The sequence below is a fragment of the Penicillium angulare genome (assembly GCF_028827245.1).
Source record: "Penicillium angulare strain IBT 27051 chromosome Unknown utg000002l_segment0_segment0, whole genome shotgun sequence".
In the NCBI taxonomy this organism is placed as follows: domain Eukaryota; kingdom Fungi; phylum Ascomycota; class Eurotiomycetes; order Eurotiales; family Aspergillaceae; genus Penicillium; species Penicillium angulare.
In genome coordinates, this window is record NW_026623161.1 from 1,994,904 (window position 1) to 2,012,196 (window position 17,293).

Genomic DNA, 17,293 nt, shown 5'->3' on the forward strand with positions numbered 1-17,293 from the left:
AGATAGCGTATAGACCCTTCAAGTTCTTAGCACTAGGAAAAGCTGAGTGGAGACAATTGATATGTCTTGAACGGAGCGGTCCACAGTTTCGTTCTCCAGTATTATATTCTCCAGTGACGATCAGATCCAGGATTGTGATATCCGGTCCTAGTTTCTTACCATAGTCTACCATAGAGACTTTAACCTTGTCAGCCCTTAAGTACGGGTGTTGTGCATGTAGCTTGGTCATTGAATCTCTGTACAGTCGCTCCTCGGTATAGGAGAATGCTGAGATAGAAATTTCACTAGGCTGATAAGGGAACGGATGGCTCTTGCTATGTCGTTGATTGAGAAGTTTCGCTACTAGGGACTTGACAGCTTCAACAATCTCATGGGTTGAGATTGGTTTGACCTTAACAAATGATTTTCCATGATCTTTTGAAAACGAACTTTGTCCCATAAATCGAATATGACAATTTTAGTCTCCATGTAAAAATGACGCTTGTTGAATCGATTAAGCGCCAGTGCGCGGGGATCGGGTCCCGGTTATTGCGTCACTTCATTCATATTATTCGATATTAGGAACTTGTTGTCCTTGGAAGCAGAAATCGGAAATAGAAGTATGATATTCCCGTCGACTGAGAATAGAATGTGCGATAGAGAGGAGAATGTGACACCGGGTGTACTGCCAGTGAGATATTAAAAGGGAAAGAACGTGAAGTGAGAGAAGCAAGTCGGCTCACCTCGATGACCTCGGGACGCAATATCTATCCTCCTGGGCCCTTGATATCTATATACTAGAGTATCTAGTACTAGTATAGCTCACAGCCTTCAAGATTCTTCAAGTTGCTAGTAGGAGAGTCATTGTCTAGTCTAATTCTAAGAAAGCTGTCTGGAATGATCAACGTATACGAAGATAATCATGAAGCTTTCACTTGAGTCCCTGGATCTCAGAGAATGATATATGAAATATACTTATAAAGGACTCGCAGGTGCGACTCGGAGGTGTTGGCGCTGATTGTTCAACTTATCGATGCTGTGCATCGTATCTGGATATGGGAGTGAGAATCCTGAGGCAGCGGGATGGTTGACATTACTTCACCACCTTGCTCCCTCTCCCTCTCCGACCCCCTGCTCGGCTTCGTTATTCCCCTTGAATGGTACTAAGTAGTTTGATTCTAAATCAATTTACTGCGCCGGTAGCAATGCCTAGCTTAGTTTGAGGGTTTGTTTGTTGAATCAAAGAGTTGTGCTAGCCTTGTACAATGCGTAGCTATGGTTGTGGGTTGGACTGGTATCCATGTAGTATCATTGATGTGCATAGAAATTTACAGATTGTATCGGTGAACTGGATGGCAATTGGATATTATATACACCCTTGAAGCAATATTTGAAGGCATGATTAGACCCGCAGCTTTGTTACCGGCCCAGTAAGAATAGAATAAAAACGGGTATTTAACTACCAAGCCTCGTAGCATTAACGAGAATTCGGGAGCTGCAGAGGAAGGAGGGAGGAGAGTTGCACGTAGCCAAGAGTAGAGTGGAAAAGATGACCGTTTTAGGCGAAACAAACAAACAGCACAAACAGCTAGTAAACAAAGCGGGATCGGCGTGATCCAGTTAAGCTTCGTCATTGGGTCATTGGGGGAAAACAAGCTCAAACCAACCAGCGGTCAACACATCCGCACACCTCCCAACATCAACTTCCTGCTGGTTCTTCGGTCGAGACGTGGTCAGCGACAAGAACTTCAGGCTTTGACTGTGCTTGATCTGCCCGCATTCAGTATCCAAACTTGCCAACCATATCCCTGCTTCCGTCCCCGCTTCTCTCCACGTGAACCGTGGTCGTGATTCTCCTCTCCGATAAGGCAAGTCGCGCGCATCTCGTTCTTTTTTTGGGGGACCCGATAAGAAAGGGTCGCTCCCTCGCTCGTGAGGGGGTGGCTCGAAGTTTGCAAATATACTGTTCTCTTTTGAGCTACTATGGGTATGCTAACATTTGCCCGTTTCCTTAGACGGCCTTACCCTTCCTTTCGGGACGGTCCTACTATATTCTCCTTCCAACAACAGTTTCTGATGGAGGAGTCGAGCGCCACCCACCACCGAGGATCAGACTCGGTGATCGCGCCGGAATCTCTGGCATCGACCCCGGGTCCTGATGAGTTGGATAACCCGTTCTTGGAGGAGTTCGCTGATGGCGATGACTTCTACTCGCCTTCTGGTTCACCGGGCAAGCTGTCACGGAACGGGTCTTTCTCCAATAGCAGCTCGTATCAAGAGGACTGGGAGACATTTCCGCCTCTGGACAAGTTGACTATCTTTGATCTTCTTGATAATATCCAGCTCACGCAGCGTTTGGAGAAATGGCAACAAACCATCAATATGCAGAAGGAAAAGGTCCGCCTGCAGCGTGAGAAGCTGAAGTCAAGGGGTCTGAATGCCAGGGAGCGTGTCGTGGGAGAGCTCAAACGCCGAGTCCCAACAGCCGACGAGCAGCTCATCAAATACCGTCAGCGCATGAAGACAGGTGTTGAGAGGTTGGGTAAACAGTGGAACAAGACGGCTACTGTGACTCTTCGCGAGAAGGCATCTTTCATCGCTGGTGTCCTCAATATCTTTATCAGCGGCTACCTGATCGGTGCCGTCCCCCAGTACTTCTATCTCTGGTTCACTGCTCAGCTGGTATACTTCATGCCTATTCGGTGGTATACCTACCATGCCAAGGGTTATCACTACTTCTTGGCCGATCTCTGTTACTTTGTCAACCTGCTGTGTATGTTGAGCTTGTGGGTCTTCCCAGGTTCGAAGCGTTTGTTCCTGGGAACGTTCTGTTTGACCTTTGGCAATAACGCGGCAGCGATTGCCATGTGGCGAAACTCGTTGGTCTTCCACAGTATGGACAAGGTAGTCAGGTATGTGCATTCAAGGACCCGAGTCACTCATCGTATAGCCAACTGATTCTCGTTTCTAGTCTTTTTATCCATATTATGCCGCCTGTCACTTTGCACTGTATTGTTCACATGACTCCAGTCGACATGCTCAAGGAAAGGTTTCCTGCGGTTCATGCCATCAAATTCAGTCAACCGGGTGATCCTGAGCACTATTCACTGTGGGCTATGATTATTTGGTCTACTGTCCCATATATAGCCTGGCAGCTTTGTTACCACTTCATGATCACCGTACGTCGCGCGGAACAGATTGCCGCAGGACGTCCGACCAGCTTTACCTGGCTTCGCAAGTCATACGCCAAGGCCTGGATTGGTAAAATAGTTCTCAGCCTCCCAGAGGTCTTGCAGGAACCAGCATTTATGTTGATCCAGTACAGCTTTGCGCTTTCAACTATGATTCCGTGCCCTCTCTGGTTCTGGTACCGATGGGCCAGTGCCATTTACATCTCCGCTCTATTCGTCTGGAGTATTCATAATGGTGCGACCTACTATATTGATGTCTTCGGCAAACGGTTCCAGAAAGAACTGGAGCAACTGAAGAAGGATGTTGCGCGGTGGCAAAGCTCTCCCGAGGGTGCAACTAGTCCCTTTATGTTTCCGGATACGCCTGCCACGGTCGCTGCCGATGGTTCAAAGAGCCTAGCTTCTCTTGAGAAGCGAAACAGTGTTGATCGGATCCCTCTTTTAGATCCCAGCAGCGCCGCTTCCACTGCTTACAATGATTCCTCTCGAGACAACCAGTCTGAGATCCGCGAGAGAAACTAGATGCTAGGGCTTTATACTTTCTTTAATTATTCATGATACCCCTGGCGCGTACCTAGTTTTATTTTTCTGTTGTTTTTGTCATGTGCACACCCGTTTTGTGTTCTGTCCATAGCCACAGCGTTCCGATCTATCCTTCTTTTTCGCCACCGTGTTTTGAGATCTGCTTGATTTTTCCGAACTACCCAGCGTTAAATATTTTATGTTTGAAGGAATAATGAGACCAATGTACACACTATACATAAACAAGATATTCAATTGTTAAAATCCGTCTGTGGTCGGAAAACTAAAGAAACACAAAGAATCCATACGGGGTCTCAACACTGCCGACGAAGGCTGAGAGGGACTACTGTGGGCCAATCAGTCTCACATCATTTTTATCTCCGTCTAGACCTCCGAAGCCGCTTTCGGTCACGTGAATAAACGTGATGGCCGGCAGCGTCGCCATCATGATTCTTGCCAACCTACACAAATCAATATCATCAATATTTTGTGTCTGTTCATCTGGTTATCAATCTCAATATTGTCTTGACTCGAGTCGATTTTCTCTCCTTGTCGTTGCGCCCTCCGCAACTCCCTGCTCGATAGATCGGGCCTTTTCCCTTTTTACGCCCCAACATTTCCGCAAATGTCCGCCACAATGAGATCTGCTCAACTGATCCGCAATACCTCCGCACTGCGACCAACATTAGCGGGTAAGATATATCGCAATATTCAAATCTCATATGGAAACATATATTGATCTTCTTTTGCGTTGAATAGCTCGTACCCGTGCCAGTGCCCTTGGCCCAGCTTCTATCGCTACGGCGAACAGCCTTCTCCGAAATGGACGCGGCCTCCCTTCCCATGTTACTGCTCTTGCGATCTTGATTCCTCAGCGTGGCTATGCCACTGAGCAATCTACCAACAACTCCTCTCAGTCATACCCTCCCCCTGGCTTCAATGCCGAGCAAGCGAAGAAGTCCCTTCCCCAAGACCAGGCGCAATCGTCGCAAACAGTCGCCAAGGCTGCGAAACCCGAGACCGTTGAGCCCTCCAAGACAAAGGCGGCTAACAAGGCCGTTGCTGCTGATTCTCAGAAGGGTCTAGCTGAGGAGAAGAAGGATGCGAAGAAGCTTACAATTGGTCAAAAGATCAAGAAGGAGGTCCAGCACTACTGGGATGGTACCAAGCTTTTGGCTACAGAGGTTAAAATTAGTACCCGATTGGCTGTCAAGATGGCCGGAGGCTACGAGCTCAGTCGTCGTGAGCACCGCCAGGTAAGTTTGAAAGAAACTGAATTTTTTTGGATAAGCGCATTGAAACTAATTTTGAATCTTTGATATAATAGCTCCAACGTACAACCAAGGACTTGGGTCGCTTGGTCCCTTTCTCCGTTTTCCTTATCGTTCCATTCGCCGAATTGCTCCTCCCCATCGCTCTTAAGATCTTCCCCAACCTTTTGCCCAGCACCTACGAAGGCCAGAAGGCCCGTGAGACCAAGGCTTTGAACCTGAGCTCCACCCGCAAGGAGGTTTCCAGCTTCCTGCGAAACACATTGCGCGAGACCGGCTTGCCCTTGACAGCTGCTACTGTTAAGAACGACGAGTTCACCGACTTCTTCCGCAAGATCCGTACTACGGGCGAAGCCCCCTCTACCGAGGATGTCATCAAGGTCTGCAAGATCTTCAAGGACGACCTTACCCTCGATAACTTGTCGCGTCCTCAACTCGTCGCTATCTGTCGCTACATGAACCTTAACTCATTCGGCACTGACGCCATGCTCCGTTACAACATCCGTCACCGCATGCGCCAGATCAAGCGTGATGATCGCGCTATCTTCTACGAGGGCGTTGACTCTCTATCCGTTCCAGAGCTTCAGATGGCTAGTGCCTCCCGTGGTATTCGCACACATGGCGTTTCCCCTGCTCGTCTCCGTGAGGATATCACCATGTGGCTTGATCTGCGTCTTCAGAACGGCGTCCCCTCTACTCTCTTGGTTCTCAGCAATGCCTACATGTACACCCAGGGTGGCAAGGAGTCCGACATGGCTTCTCAGATTGATGCTCTGAAGTCTGTTCTCTCTAGTATCCCCGAGGAGCTGTTCCACGAGATCGAGCTCGAGGTCCACAACGCCGAGGGCGCTGCTACCAACAAGCAGCGTCTGGAGGTTATTAAGGAGCAGGAAGAGCTTATCGAGGAGGAGAGCGAGCAGAACAATGGAAACGAGGGTGTTGCTCCTGCTCCTAAGGATATTGAAGACATTGACGAGAAGGAGGAGGCTCGTGCCGAGGCTTCTTCTAAGGGCAATGGTGCTGAGAAGCAATCTGCTGAAGCTACTGAGGCTGCTAGCGAGGGCGCCAAGGCTGAGCAGTCTGTTGAGAAGGCCGAGAAGAAGAGCGAAAGCTCGTAGGTCTCATTTTCATCTTCATGAATGACTGATTCGATTCGTTTGCACTGCGTTTGATTCTGGGATTGTTTAATAACATATAGATTCTTTTTGTATCACCTTTCATATTCTCTTCGGTTCTTCCCTGTCTTACCTCCGCGTTATGTTACATAGATCTCCCTCCTTCTCTTTCTCTACCTCTCCCTCTCATCCTTCTCTCTCATTCTCATTCTCATTCTCCATCTCCTACCCCTTGCTTATTTGTCCGATCTCTACGTCTCTCGCTGTTTATCCCCTGGGTCATACCCTCTTTTCTTCTGTTATCTGTCTGGCATGTAAAGCCTTTGCAAACTCCCTCGCAGGACCGACTGATGTTGGAAAATACTGGAAAATCCAGCTTGACGTGGCGTTCGAACAGAAAAAAGCCATGTATTGATAGACAAATCCAAATCAAATCAAATCCAATGATGTATTCTGATCCTTTCCTGTTTCCAAAATTAAATATCCTCAAACCTAATTACTACCAAGGATACTATCAATAGCATCTTACACTAAACATAAGAATTAGACCCTGAAAATCGATCATGATCGACCGCTTGTACCTAGTGTATGGAATACACATTTCAACATCGAACAAGCCCCGACCGATCGCCCCAATCCAACTTGTCCAAGTTCCCCGTGATCGATTGTACATCCATACCTATCATTAGTCACCGCGACCGCGGCGGGTGCCGCCCCCAACCTCGGCAACATCAAACCCCCAAGATCCGAAACAACCATGCCCTTCCTGCCCCCGCAATCAATCCACAAGTATATCCCAGTCATAAGGGGCGTTACCTCTCTAGGAACTCTGCATTCCTCCCGTCTCACCTACAGTAATCCCTTCTTACTTCTGATTGGTTTCTGTCTCGATACATACCCAACCTCGTTCTAGAACATCCTTTTCTTTTGTATACATCCATTCAAAGTTCACTCTGCTAGTCGCACTTACTACCTATACCTGGGGCTCAGGTATTATTATGTGGAGACGTGCATTGACGGTTCCTTCCATTTCGATTTGCCACCGGTTCAGCCTCAGCGCCAATCGCTGCTTAGCTTCGATTTCTCGTTCTCGTTCTGGACCTCACAGGGAAGAGAGAAGTGGGAGATTTGAAAGAGTCCGCGCTTCTTCTACTATGGCTCCACTCAATAAGACTTCATTGGTATGTGAACTATACTATACTGTGATATACTTGTGATTTGTGATTTTGTGCTTCAGGAGTCAAGTTTGTGTGTTTGTTAGGATAGGTATTCATTTCCATCCTGGATGGAGTACTGAGCTTGTCTGCGAGTACCCGGCACTATGCAAGACGTGCAGAATCAAGCCGCTAGTCTGTCGATGACCAATTGGCTTGACTGGCTTTTCTCATCTTCAATGGTTCATCCATACCGGTGCTATGAGAATTTGACTTTCTGTCTCATGCATCTTGTAGCGGGTGTCCGTCCTGTCCCCGCATACACCTGGGCACCAATATCGTGATCATGATCATCGGTGTGGTGTGTTATGATGATTTTGCCATGTGCAAACCCAAAGCCAAATTCAAGACCCAATCCGGATGGACATCCCCCGAAATAAAACAGGCTGAAACACACTTTCTACCGCGTGGCAGACGAATGAGACATAAACATAAACAAAGACATGGCGTGACATGACACGCGACACAATAAGAATAAGAGCGGAAGCGAGAAGAAAAAAAAGTACTGATATCTATTATTATAGGAAGCTATCGAGCGACTCCGAAACTATGTTCCTCCACCAACTGCATACGGGGATCTACCGCTTTCTAGACGAGCGGCAGTTTTGTTGCTGCTTTATGCCGACTCGAAAGGGGATCTGAGGATTGTTATTACGATTCGGGCAAAGACATTGAGTTCGTGTATGTATCTCTTTCTTTTTGGAGGTTGGCTCCGAATGGGTCGGCTTTGCTTTGATGTGTTTGATTCAGCTGATGTTTGTTTAGTTGCGGGTGATGCGGCTTTGCCTGGTGGTGAGTTTTTTTTTTTTTTTTTTTTTTTTTTTTCATCGTGGGTGATGGCGACTTGGAAAGACTTGCAGAAAAGATGCAGCAAAATGAATGTCCAGAGAAACAAAGTCAGAAGAAGGGATCGGCAAGAAATATTTCACCATTAGACACCCCTGCCTAGTTGTGGTGACTTGTCTCAGTGGCTCCGGGGAAGAATCAGAGAAAGAAAAAGAAGGAAAAAAAGCAAAGAACAAAACAAACTGCAGTGCACTATGCAACGGTTGAGTTCTGACTGGACCCACTCCCATCCCCGACCATATAATATCCGATACTATGAAGTGAGCCCTGCTAACGGAAATGTTTGATTGCGATTCCCAGGCCGAGCAGACGCATTATCAGAGACGCCGTTCCAGACGGCACGTCGCGAAGCATGGGAAGAGATCGGACTCCCCGGCATCGATCAATTACTCCCTCGTCCATTCACAGTCGAGCATCTCTGCGAGTTACCGGCAAGTCTTGCCAGGACCGAGCTAGTGGTAAGACCCTGCGTGGCTTTGCTGCATGCATTTAATCCGGAGACTGGCGAGAATGCGGATCCCGAAGTTTCGCTCATTCCGAAGCTGGATGCGAGGGAAGTGGCTGCCGTATTTACGGCGCCGTTCCATAATTTCTTGTCTATGAGAGACGAGGAGAAGAATCTGGAACCAGAATCAGGTTCGACTTCAAGGTCGGCTACGACAGATCACAATCATAGCCATGAGTCGGAGTGGTATCGTGGTTCGTGGAGTTCGTGGCACAATACTAATTGGCGTAGTATGTCTCTCTTTTTTCCTTTCTCTTTTGGCTCGATGTTTGATTGTTGTCTTTCTTCCATCCCTGCGCTTGTTTCTGCGCCCCCTTTCTTCACGGAATGCCCCCTTTCCGTCGGCAGGATGTCATTCTCGTGATGAACAATAGCCACATGGCATGGAAGTAGCGTAGAGTTGCCGTCAGGCTACCGGTACCGAGCAAGGATCCACTATACTGCCCCCCCCCCCCATCTTTGATGCCATATTTGGGCCAATGGGTTGATACCAGTCTAGAAAGGAGACAGAACATGTCACACTAGGCCATGTTTTTACCCCTTCATAGTGGGTCAACTCACAGGTCACACGGGGACGAACCATGTCTTTGCTTGTGGGTTTGATCTACCTGGTTTATTTTTATTTTATTTTTATTTTTTACTTTTACTGTTCTTTTTTTGATCTTTCCCCCCGAGCTCGCCCCGCTAACGCATGTTGATCGAAACTAGTGCATCAATTTTTTGTCCGCGCCAATAACCGGGTCGTGAAGCCTTCGCCCCGTGGCAAGCCAGAACAACAAGAAGCGGTGGATCAACTTGTGGCGCAAGAAGAGACCGGACAGGTCCAACGGTATCGGGTGTTCGGGATGACAGCGCGAATCATTGTCGACGCCGCAAGATTAGCATATCAAGAGGAACCAGAGTTCGAGCATAATAGCCATTTTGGGGACGAGAGATTGATCGCCAATCTACGGCGTCTAGGCCGACTGAGTGAGAATCGACGAACCTCAGATCAATTAACTAGGGAGACGATGGAGAAGGCATCCAAACTTAGTTAGTTTTTCGTTGCAAGTACACTGCACATGTACCTGTACATATGAAATATTACTCGATTAAGCTTAGGTCTTATGCAAACCTCCACTCTTGCATCCACCATAGTGTGGTGTAGTCATTGGGGCCGAAAACCTTGCGTTGCCGTCATCAGGCTTAGTGGATCATCTCGGTTGGATTGCCAACGATCTGTTTTTTGGGCTTGAGGGGAGGTTAGAGGGCTTATGGGAGTCATGTTTTACTGTTTGAGTATCTCTACGAATCAGTATTATAGATCTAGATGATTATTATGGATTGGCTTGGGAAATGGGTGAGATGGGGTCGTCGTTCTTTGCCCCCAGTATACCTTGTCCATGACTCTATGAATATGACACTACCATAACCACATTTAGTGATAACTGGCCCCCTTGGCGAATCCTTCTCTTGAATTTGTTTTAGAATCATTATTATTTTTTCCCTTTCCACCGGTAACATCCCCACTCCACCTCATGGACATCAGCGAGACCAAAAATATCCCTTGCGGCCCCTCGCGTTGCAGCCGTCCGTGCACGAATGACGCTCAACCTGCCGATCGCTGCAATAGATAATCGGGCCTAACTCCTCTTTTAATTCATGGCTTCTTCCCCCCTCTTCTCTCAGCTAAGATAAAAAAGAAGACGAAAGACTTCAAATCCTTCCTCATGTTACCCTGGATGTGATCTATCTATCCGAAGGAAAAAAGAAGCGAAGAAGAAGAGTGACAAGAGGCTTACTTCCTATACCCAATCACCATATATTATCTTTGTTCTTTGAATGCAATGTCGTCGTCCACTCTGAATCGACGAACAGCTCCTCCTCCTCGACACTCTGCTTCCCTCGAAGGCCTGGAAAAGGTCGTCCCACCACGGATGATGTCTTTTACAGCCCATCGCTCCGAAATCTTCCACAAACCCACTCTCCACAATAAATCTTCTATGGGCGCTGACACCCTCAACACACCGAGCGAATATTCCGTCATGTACAGCGACTCGAGCGAGACAGCAAGTACTGGCGATGACAGCAGCTTTGGTACACCGAATGATCCCGATACTAGGAGTTATCCCATCTTGGTCCGAACGGGCTCTGATGACTTTACAGGCTTGATCGACCTACCCGCCACTGAAGATCACCTAAAGGGTAGCCCGCCAAGTTCTCCACTTCCCTTCATCCACCCATTATCTATCACCGGCCGCTCGGAGGAGCCTCTGAAGCCACCACCAAGCCCGTTCAACCTCGATCTTTCGACTAGTATTTTCGGCACTGCGGCTCCAAGAAAAGGAGCTGCTAATCCTCTTAAAACTTCTGATGACGATGAAGAATACGAGGATTTGAATTTCGAGGTGGATGAGTTCCACCATTCAACAATGTATAGTGGGTATAACTCGGGCGCATCGAGCCCCACCGCGTCCTCTCCTACATCTGACTATGAGAGAACCCACGACTCAACGGCCTCAAGCCCGATCGAGGAGGATTGTGATGCTTCCTCAATCATCCTCGGTACATCGGCTCACTACGGACGTCCTCTACAATGGTCCGATAACCGAGTGGATTCCGCACACGCTAGTCATTACTTCCGGGAAAAGAAATGGGATTACTTCCCTGAGTTGGCAACACCACAGGACAGTGGCCGCAGCAGCCCAACTTCTAGCAAGAAAGGAAAGGGAGCTCGCCTGAATGTCAGTGGTAAACAATCGAAGTGGTACTCCATTCAGCCTTCCAAGAAACAATCTGGTGTCCGCGACTCGTTCATGAACTATATGCAAAAACTTTCGCATAACAGCAAAGAGGAGAAGGAGAAAGAGGAGGAAAACGAGAAGCTCCAGCTCCAGCCACAACCACAGCCGATCGATGTTCCTCGAGTACACGCTCGCCGGTTTACCAGTCCCTTGGGCCCTCTAAATGCACACCCTACCGATTTAATTCCCGAGGATGAGGAGGAAACACAGGAACTTGATGAGTTCCACGCTCAATTGAAGGCTACCTCCACTTCTAGCTCTATTTCCTCATACGAAAAGCCACGTGAGTCGCCTCAGACCCCTCGCGACAGGAAGTCAGCATTCCCCTCGTCGACCTCTCGCAAGCACGGTTCCGTCTCTTGGCAATTGCCTGCGAAGAACAAAATGCGCAGTTCGCAACCCCCGCCCGCGCTATCTGCCCAGCCCCGATCAGCAATGAAGAAGTCTTCGCTCCCTTCGGCAATGAGGCAATCCCAGCCTCCCCCGCCCGTGAGGCAATCTACAGCACCAATGCCTGATACTCGCAGAAGCAACACCGTTAGCTGGCAGCTTCCTGCGAAGAGTAAGCTGCGCAACTCTGAGCCTCCCCCATTGCCCTCATTCAGATCGAACAGAGGATCTCAGTCTATGGTGCCTAGCTCCCGACCTGTCTATTCCAAGACTCCTAGACCCCAGGCCCAGGGCCAACAGTCTAAAACACCTCTTGCAAGCAAGCGATCAACCCTCTCCGCGTTCACTGCGAAGAAGAAGCTCAGCTCCGAAGATGCCGCTGAGCGTCGCCGTGAAGAGATTCGATCACGAATTAAACTTATTGGCTCCGTCAACCCACACCTTTGCAAGCCGCAGAAGGATCCCTGGTCACCTCATACCAACGGACCTTCTCCTTTTTAATTTTTTGATTTATTGATTCCCCTATCACCTTTATTGATGTTTACATGATTTGAATTTTCTTCGTTTATGATACTCCCCAGACAGCTCTACACGTCTCATGTTCTATACCTTGCCTACTGACTCATTACTATATACAATGTCTTTCTTTTGTTCATTCTTCTCATTCCTATTCCGCTTAAGCGACTTTTCGTTCTAGCCTGCTGTGCCTTTTCTGTTCTGACTGAGCCGGACTCGGTAGAACCACCATTGAAAAGAATGTATAGTCGTATTTTCAATACACAAACATATCTGTTATCATTTCTGATCGTGATACTTGTGCCTGTACTATTAAACCAAAGCCAAATTCTATCACTGTTGACAATCTATCTGCTATTGACCTGGACACTCCAAGAAAACATCCACAACCACAACCATGTAGCCCTTCGAATGAATACACCCGACTTGCATCCAGGCCGGCCCAATTCCATACCCACCTGCACTTACACACACAGTTCCCCCCAGCTTTCTCCGATCATACCCTTACCTAGGCTACCTGCGCTACGCCCCATATCAAAATTCCCGCACTGAATTCCACCTACAGACTAGGCTCGGCGACTCCATAAAAGTGGCAAACGTCACATATGAGGATCCTTCGGGTTCAGTGGCAATGGTACTGCAGCTATGAAGGATGAAGGAGGGTCTCAAGCCCACAAGAAAGTACACAATCACAACCACTCTCACATATAGGCTAACAACAGAACAATATACAACACCAAAAACAGAGACATTCTCAGAGGCCTTAAAAGCTACATACATACAGGATATACAATATTCAAAAATTACCTACATCATATGCCAAAATTGACGCACGCCAAGCTTTAAACCGACTGCACTACATGCAGTACATATGTCAAGCAACGAAACTCAATCACCAGTCGGAGAATTCCGCCCTGTGTAAACTCTTCCAGACCTCCGGAGTACATCCAACTCCGGTAGTGCTTTCGACGTCTGAGAATGAGCTCCACGTGCCTCGATCTACATTGTACATCGAAGAATTGACTAAATTTGTGTTCTGACATTGCCACCGATGTACATGTACATCTTGGTTTCGATGAGCTTGGCCCCGATGTACAGGTACATAGGATCAATGATCAACAGGGCAGGGGTTAAAATAATCCCCTATAAGGTTAGTCGAGTGGGTACGCAGGGAATAGTGGATGTTGGTCCATCCATTCTTCATTATGTTTTGAGTTTTTGAAACGAATTTTCTAAAGACTTCCATGCTCCACCTTCATTGATGGATTTAGCCGATTGACAGTTGGCCACTGTCGTTGAATCGTCGATCGAGACGTTAATGATCGTCTGAGCTTTCAGCTTTCAGACTTTTGTAGTGGAGTCGAGCTCGAGTGCGAGGGGGATCTCCGTTCAAAATACTGGGTCCATGGATTTGAATTCGAGATTGATTGTCATATTGGTTGAGCCGCAAATAGAACATCGTGACTTATATGCTACATCGATATCTACACTCCTGTACACGCCGAATCTCTTACTTTCCAATGCAAGTTCGCATTTGAATATCAGACACAGTCATGCTCTTCTGTTGGTGAGGTTTATATCCAGCCTCCTGCGTCATTTGGTAGATACCAAGACATTATTCAGGGCTGATGAAAAATTCTTCACGTTTCATCTATTCCCAAGTTCATGCTAAGACATGTATCTCAAATCATGTGCTTAGCCATGTGGACAGGGTAGCTTGAAAGCTACATTTACAGTTAGCTTGTGGGGCGGCAATTTTTAAAGCTTTCCTATTTGGGAACTCGTACTAATAACGCGCTAAACTATTAAAGGTTATGAAAAATCTCTCCACGTGGGGGATTCTTGGGGATTGATTCATTTGCCGCCGAAGAAACTCCGGGCTTTTTGGTGTGAATGGTTGGGGGCCAGTGGCGGTGGGCTGCGCTAGCCTAGCCTGCCGCGAGATTAGTGGGGTGGAAGGCCTGATTATGGGCGGGGTAGGTATTTGCGCACCCTGAGATTGATTGGAATGGGTATTGTGATTAGTTAGTATATTGGATGCTGAAAATAGGAGTTTTTGCGAGAGGTGAATGCTTGGATTTCATAGTTCTTGTTTAAACGGTTGTCAAGTACTGGGGCATCGTCGTTGCTATCATTGCAATTGTGAGAGCCAATTCAATTGCGACTATAGGAATAGACCAAATGAGTTCAATTTGGTTAGGTACATTATTTAGTTAACTGCTATTTAGATGGATGAAATTCGCACCAGATGTGAAGACCTTTACTGGCGTGACTTTTTCTTAAGCTCCATATGAAATTTAGCATTTCCGGTTCCGGACTAAAAGTTCCATCAAGAGACTAGATATGAAGAGGAAATCATTTGTTGCCGAATAAAAACTTGCACGCGATTAATTAGTTTATGAGTCTTCATGGCTAGAGTATTTATTTTGAAAAACTTGTGGGTTATCTGCACATTCAAGTCATGCATCATGTAAATTACTAACTACCAGTCCATTGTGGAAATAGCTGAGTGGAATCATATATACAACCCCTCGTTCAGTTTTCCTTGATGTCTTTCATTGCTAGCCCGAAGATTTCCCAGTCTAGAAAAAGAAAGAAAAAAAGGGCGACCGACTTGAAAGGGCTGGAAAGAATGCCAGTCTAGTGGTAGAGGTCTCCATGGTCACCCTTGATAGCATCGGCACCCTTCTCTGCCACCATATAGACTGAGTTCTGAATGCGACAGTCAGGAATAACAGGGATAACGGAGGCATCAATAACACGCAGGCCCTTTATTCCGTGGACCTTTAGACCCGCATCTACCACACCTTGCTGGATATCCTTGGAGAGCCTGGCAGTACCACAAGGGTGGAAAGATGTTTGGGAGCGATCTAGCACTGTTCTTTTCATGGCTTCGTCGTCGTCAAGAGGCATATCCCATGGATAATCATCCACAATGATGTCCTTAAACCCTTCACCATTCCTGAGAACATCATATGCAAACCTGATACCCTCACGGATGGCAATAATATCAAGATCGTTCTCGAAATAGTTCAAGTTGATATTAGCTTGCTGCAGAGGGTTTGTACTGTTGAGGGTGACTTCTCCGCCCTCGGAGACAGGTCGAACAAGATCCACCATGACCGTCATATAACTACCTTTGTTTGGATGCGGGAAATGCCACTGGAAGGCACTGCCAAAGATAGGGAGGAAGTCAAGCTCGAAATGGGGCTGGCCATATGGACAGAACGGATCAAGCCCACCATTGGCAGCCTTTGCCTCAAGATACTCAGGAGACTTTTCTAGGTATTTATCGATACGAGGAAAACCAATCAGTTCGAGGAAAGATGACCCCATTGGGCCTTGATGACGATTTCCCTTAGAATAGGCTTCCAGAACCTTGGTCTGTAGTGGACCCTTTCTCAAGACTTGGCTGTCCATTGAGAAATCGTCTTTCAGACGAAGAGCAAATGGAACACCAGGGTGATCTAACAGATGCTGTCCAACATGGGGTGAATCAACAATCACCGGGATATTATGCTTGTCCAACTCTGGCGCCGGCCCGATACCGCTGAGCATCAAAAGCTTAGGGGTTTCGAAGACACCTTCAGAGACGATAACTTCACGAGAAGCATAGAAATTCAGCTCCTGCCCAGAGGCGGCAATCACAGTAACACCCTTCGCAATGGGAGTGGTATCAGCATCATTGATAATAAGCTGTTTCGAGTGAACCTCAGCAAGTATAGTAATATTTGGCTTATCCACAACTGCTAGGAAGCTCCCCGAGCGACGGCCCTTATAAATAGTGTTGACACTATGAGCTAGGCCCCGCATCTCTCCATCGTATATGTTTTCCGTGAGAGGCTCACCGGTAGATAGCCATGCTTTAGTGAGGAGATCACGAAAGCCCTTCATCTCCGGGATAAGGTCGGCATGGGCGATTGGAATTGGGCCACCGGCGCCAATCTTCTTAAGCTCTGGAGGATAAAGACCCGCGTCATCGTGATAAGTTACACTTTTTCGCAGATAGGGAACGAGTGGATCCCAAGTCCACTCTTTCCCACCGTATTCTTCCCACATATCAAAGGTACCCTTTGAACCAGGCACCCAAGAGAAGTAATTCAAGGATGAGCTACCACCAAGAGCCTTTCCACGCGTGTTAGGCTTCTCAATGCGCTCGTAGTCTTCGCGCTTGACTATGGTAGTTTTGTAGGCCCAATCGTACTTGCTGCCACGCAGATCCATCGCATGAGCGGGGGTCCGAATTTCCTCATTATCCTTGGAGGTTCCGATACCAGCTTCGACGACGAGAATTCTGACATTGGGGTTTTCTGCAAGGCGAGAAGCGACGATGTTGCCTGCCGTACCACCGCCGACCACAATAAAGTCAAAGAGGGCACCGTCTTGAACAGACATGATTGCGAAGGAGGCCTTTCGAAATGCGATTTCAAATTGAAGTTGAACTCAGATAATTTAGGAAGGTCAAGATCAAACGAGCTTTTTATAGTGACACTGCTCGCTCACATTGTGGAACCTAGAGCGATTAATGATGCCCTTGTGTCCCACTTTACGAGCGTGCTGACCTGTACTTTCAAGCAAATCCAAAAATTCAATATGATACAGAGTCCGATGATCACGGCTCCATTATGCTGGTCTCATATCGCGTCTTGATACAATGCGCTACCATTGGTCTAATAGTATTTCCCTTTCAGTCTTAAAGACACTTCATCTCATATCATGTTTTGTTTAGGTCACTAAACCCGAGCAAGGGCATACTACCGTGATGGGACCAAACAATGCTCATGATTTATAATGATTAGCACAATTCGCCCTCGGTCACCTCGGCGAGAGAAAGCGAAAGTGCGCTAGTTGCCTCTCTCTTAAAAAAATGTTTTATCTGACATTAATGCATTTGATAGGGCAATTTTGATAGGACTCTATCGCTTGTGGGGCCCCTTCTAAGCTTCCAGGATTCCCCACCA

The 17,293-nt window shown here is 47.4% G+C and overlaps 5 protein-coding genes across 5 annotated transcripts; 4 read left to right on the forward strand and 1 right to left on the reverse strand.

Moving 5' to 3' along the window:
* Positions 1-1,962: 1,962 nt before the first annotated feature.
* On the forward strand, positions 1,963-3,692 carry N7478_002221 (glycerophosphocholine acyltransferase; the record flags this gene model as incomplete). The annotated part of the gene is made up of 2 exons (XM_056918435.1): positions 1,963-2,891; positions 2,951-3,692. The coding sequence occupies 2 exons, from the start codon at positions 1,963-1,965 to the stop codon at positions 3,690-3,692; spliced, it is 1,671 nt and encodes a 556-aa protein (XP_056784046.1).
* Positions 3,693-4,317: 625 nt separating this feature from the next.
* N7478_002222 (MRS7 family protein) lies at positions 4,318-6,081 on the forward strand (the record flags this gene model as incomplete). Its single annotated transcript, XM_056918436.1, has 3 exons — positions 4,318-4,384; positions 4,452-4,948; positions 5,020-6,081. 3 exons carry the CDS (start codon positions 4,318-4,320, stop codon positions 6,079-6,081), a joined length of 1,626 nt encoding a protein of 541 aa, XP_056784047.1.
* Positions 6,082-7,232: 1,151 nt separating this feature from the next.
* N7478_002223 (NUDIX hydrolase) lies at positions 7,233-9,680 on the forward strand (the record flags this gene model as incomplete). The annotated part of the gene is made up of 5 exons (XM_056918437.1): positions 7,233-7,259; positions 7,817-7,973; positions 8,058-8,084; positions 8,439-8,837; positions 9,352-9,680. The coding sequence occupies 5 exons, from the start codon at positions 7,233-7,235 to the stop codon at positions 9,678-9,680; spliced, it is 939 nt and encodes a 312-aa protein (XP_056784048.1).
* Positions 9,681-10,469: 789 nt separating this feature from the next.
* N7478_002224 (uncharacterized protein) lies at positions 10,470-12,317 on the forward strand (the record flags this gene model as incomplete). The annotated part of the gene is made up of 1 exon (XM_056918438.1): positions 10,470-12,317. One exon carries the CDS (start codon positions 10,470-10,472, stop codon positions 12,315-12,317), a length of 1,848 nt encoding a protein of 615 aa, XP_056784049.1.
* A 2,655-nt stretch (positions 12,318-14,972) lies between these two features.
* On the reverse strand, positions 14,973-16,727 carry N7478_002225 (GMC family oxidoreductase; the record flags this gene model as incomplete). The annotated part of the gene is made up of 1 exon (XM_056918439.1): positions 14,973-16,727. The coding sequence occupies one exon, from the start codon at positions 16,725-16,727 to the stop codon at positions 14,973-14,975; it is 1,755 nt and encodes a 584-aa protein (XP_056784050.1).
* Positions 16,728-17,293: the final 566 nt, after the last annotated feature.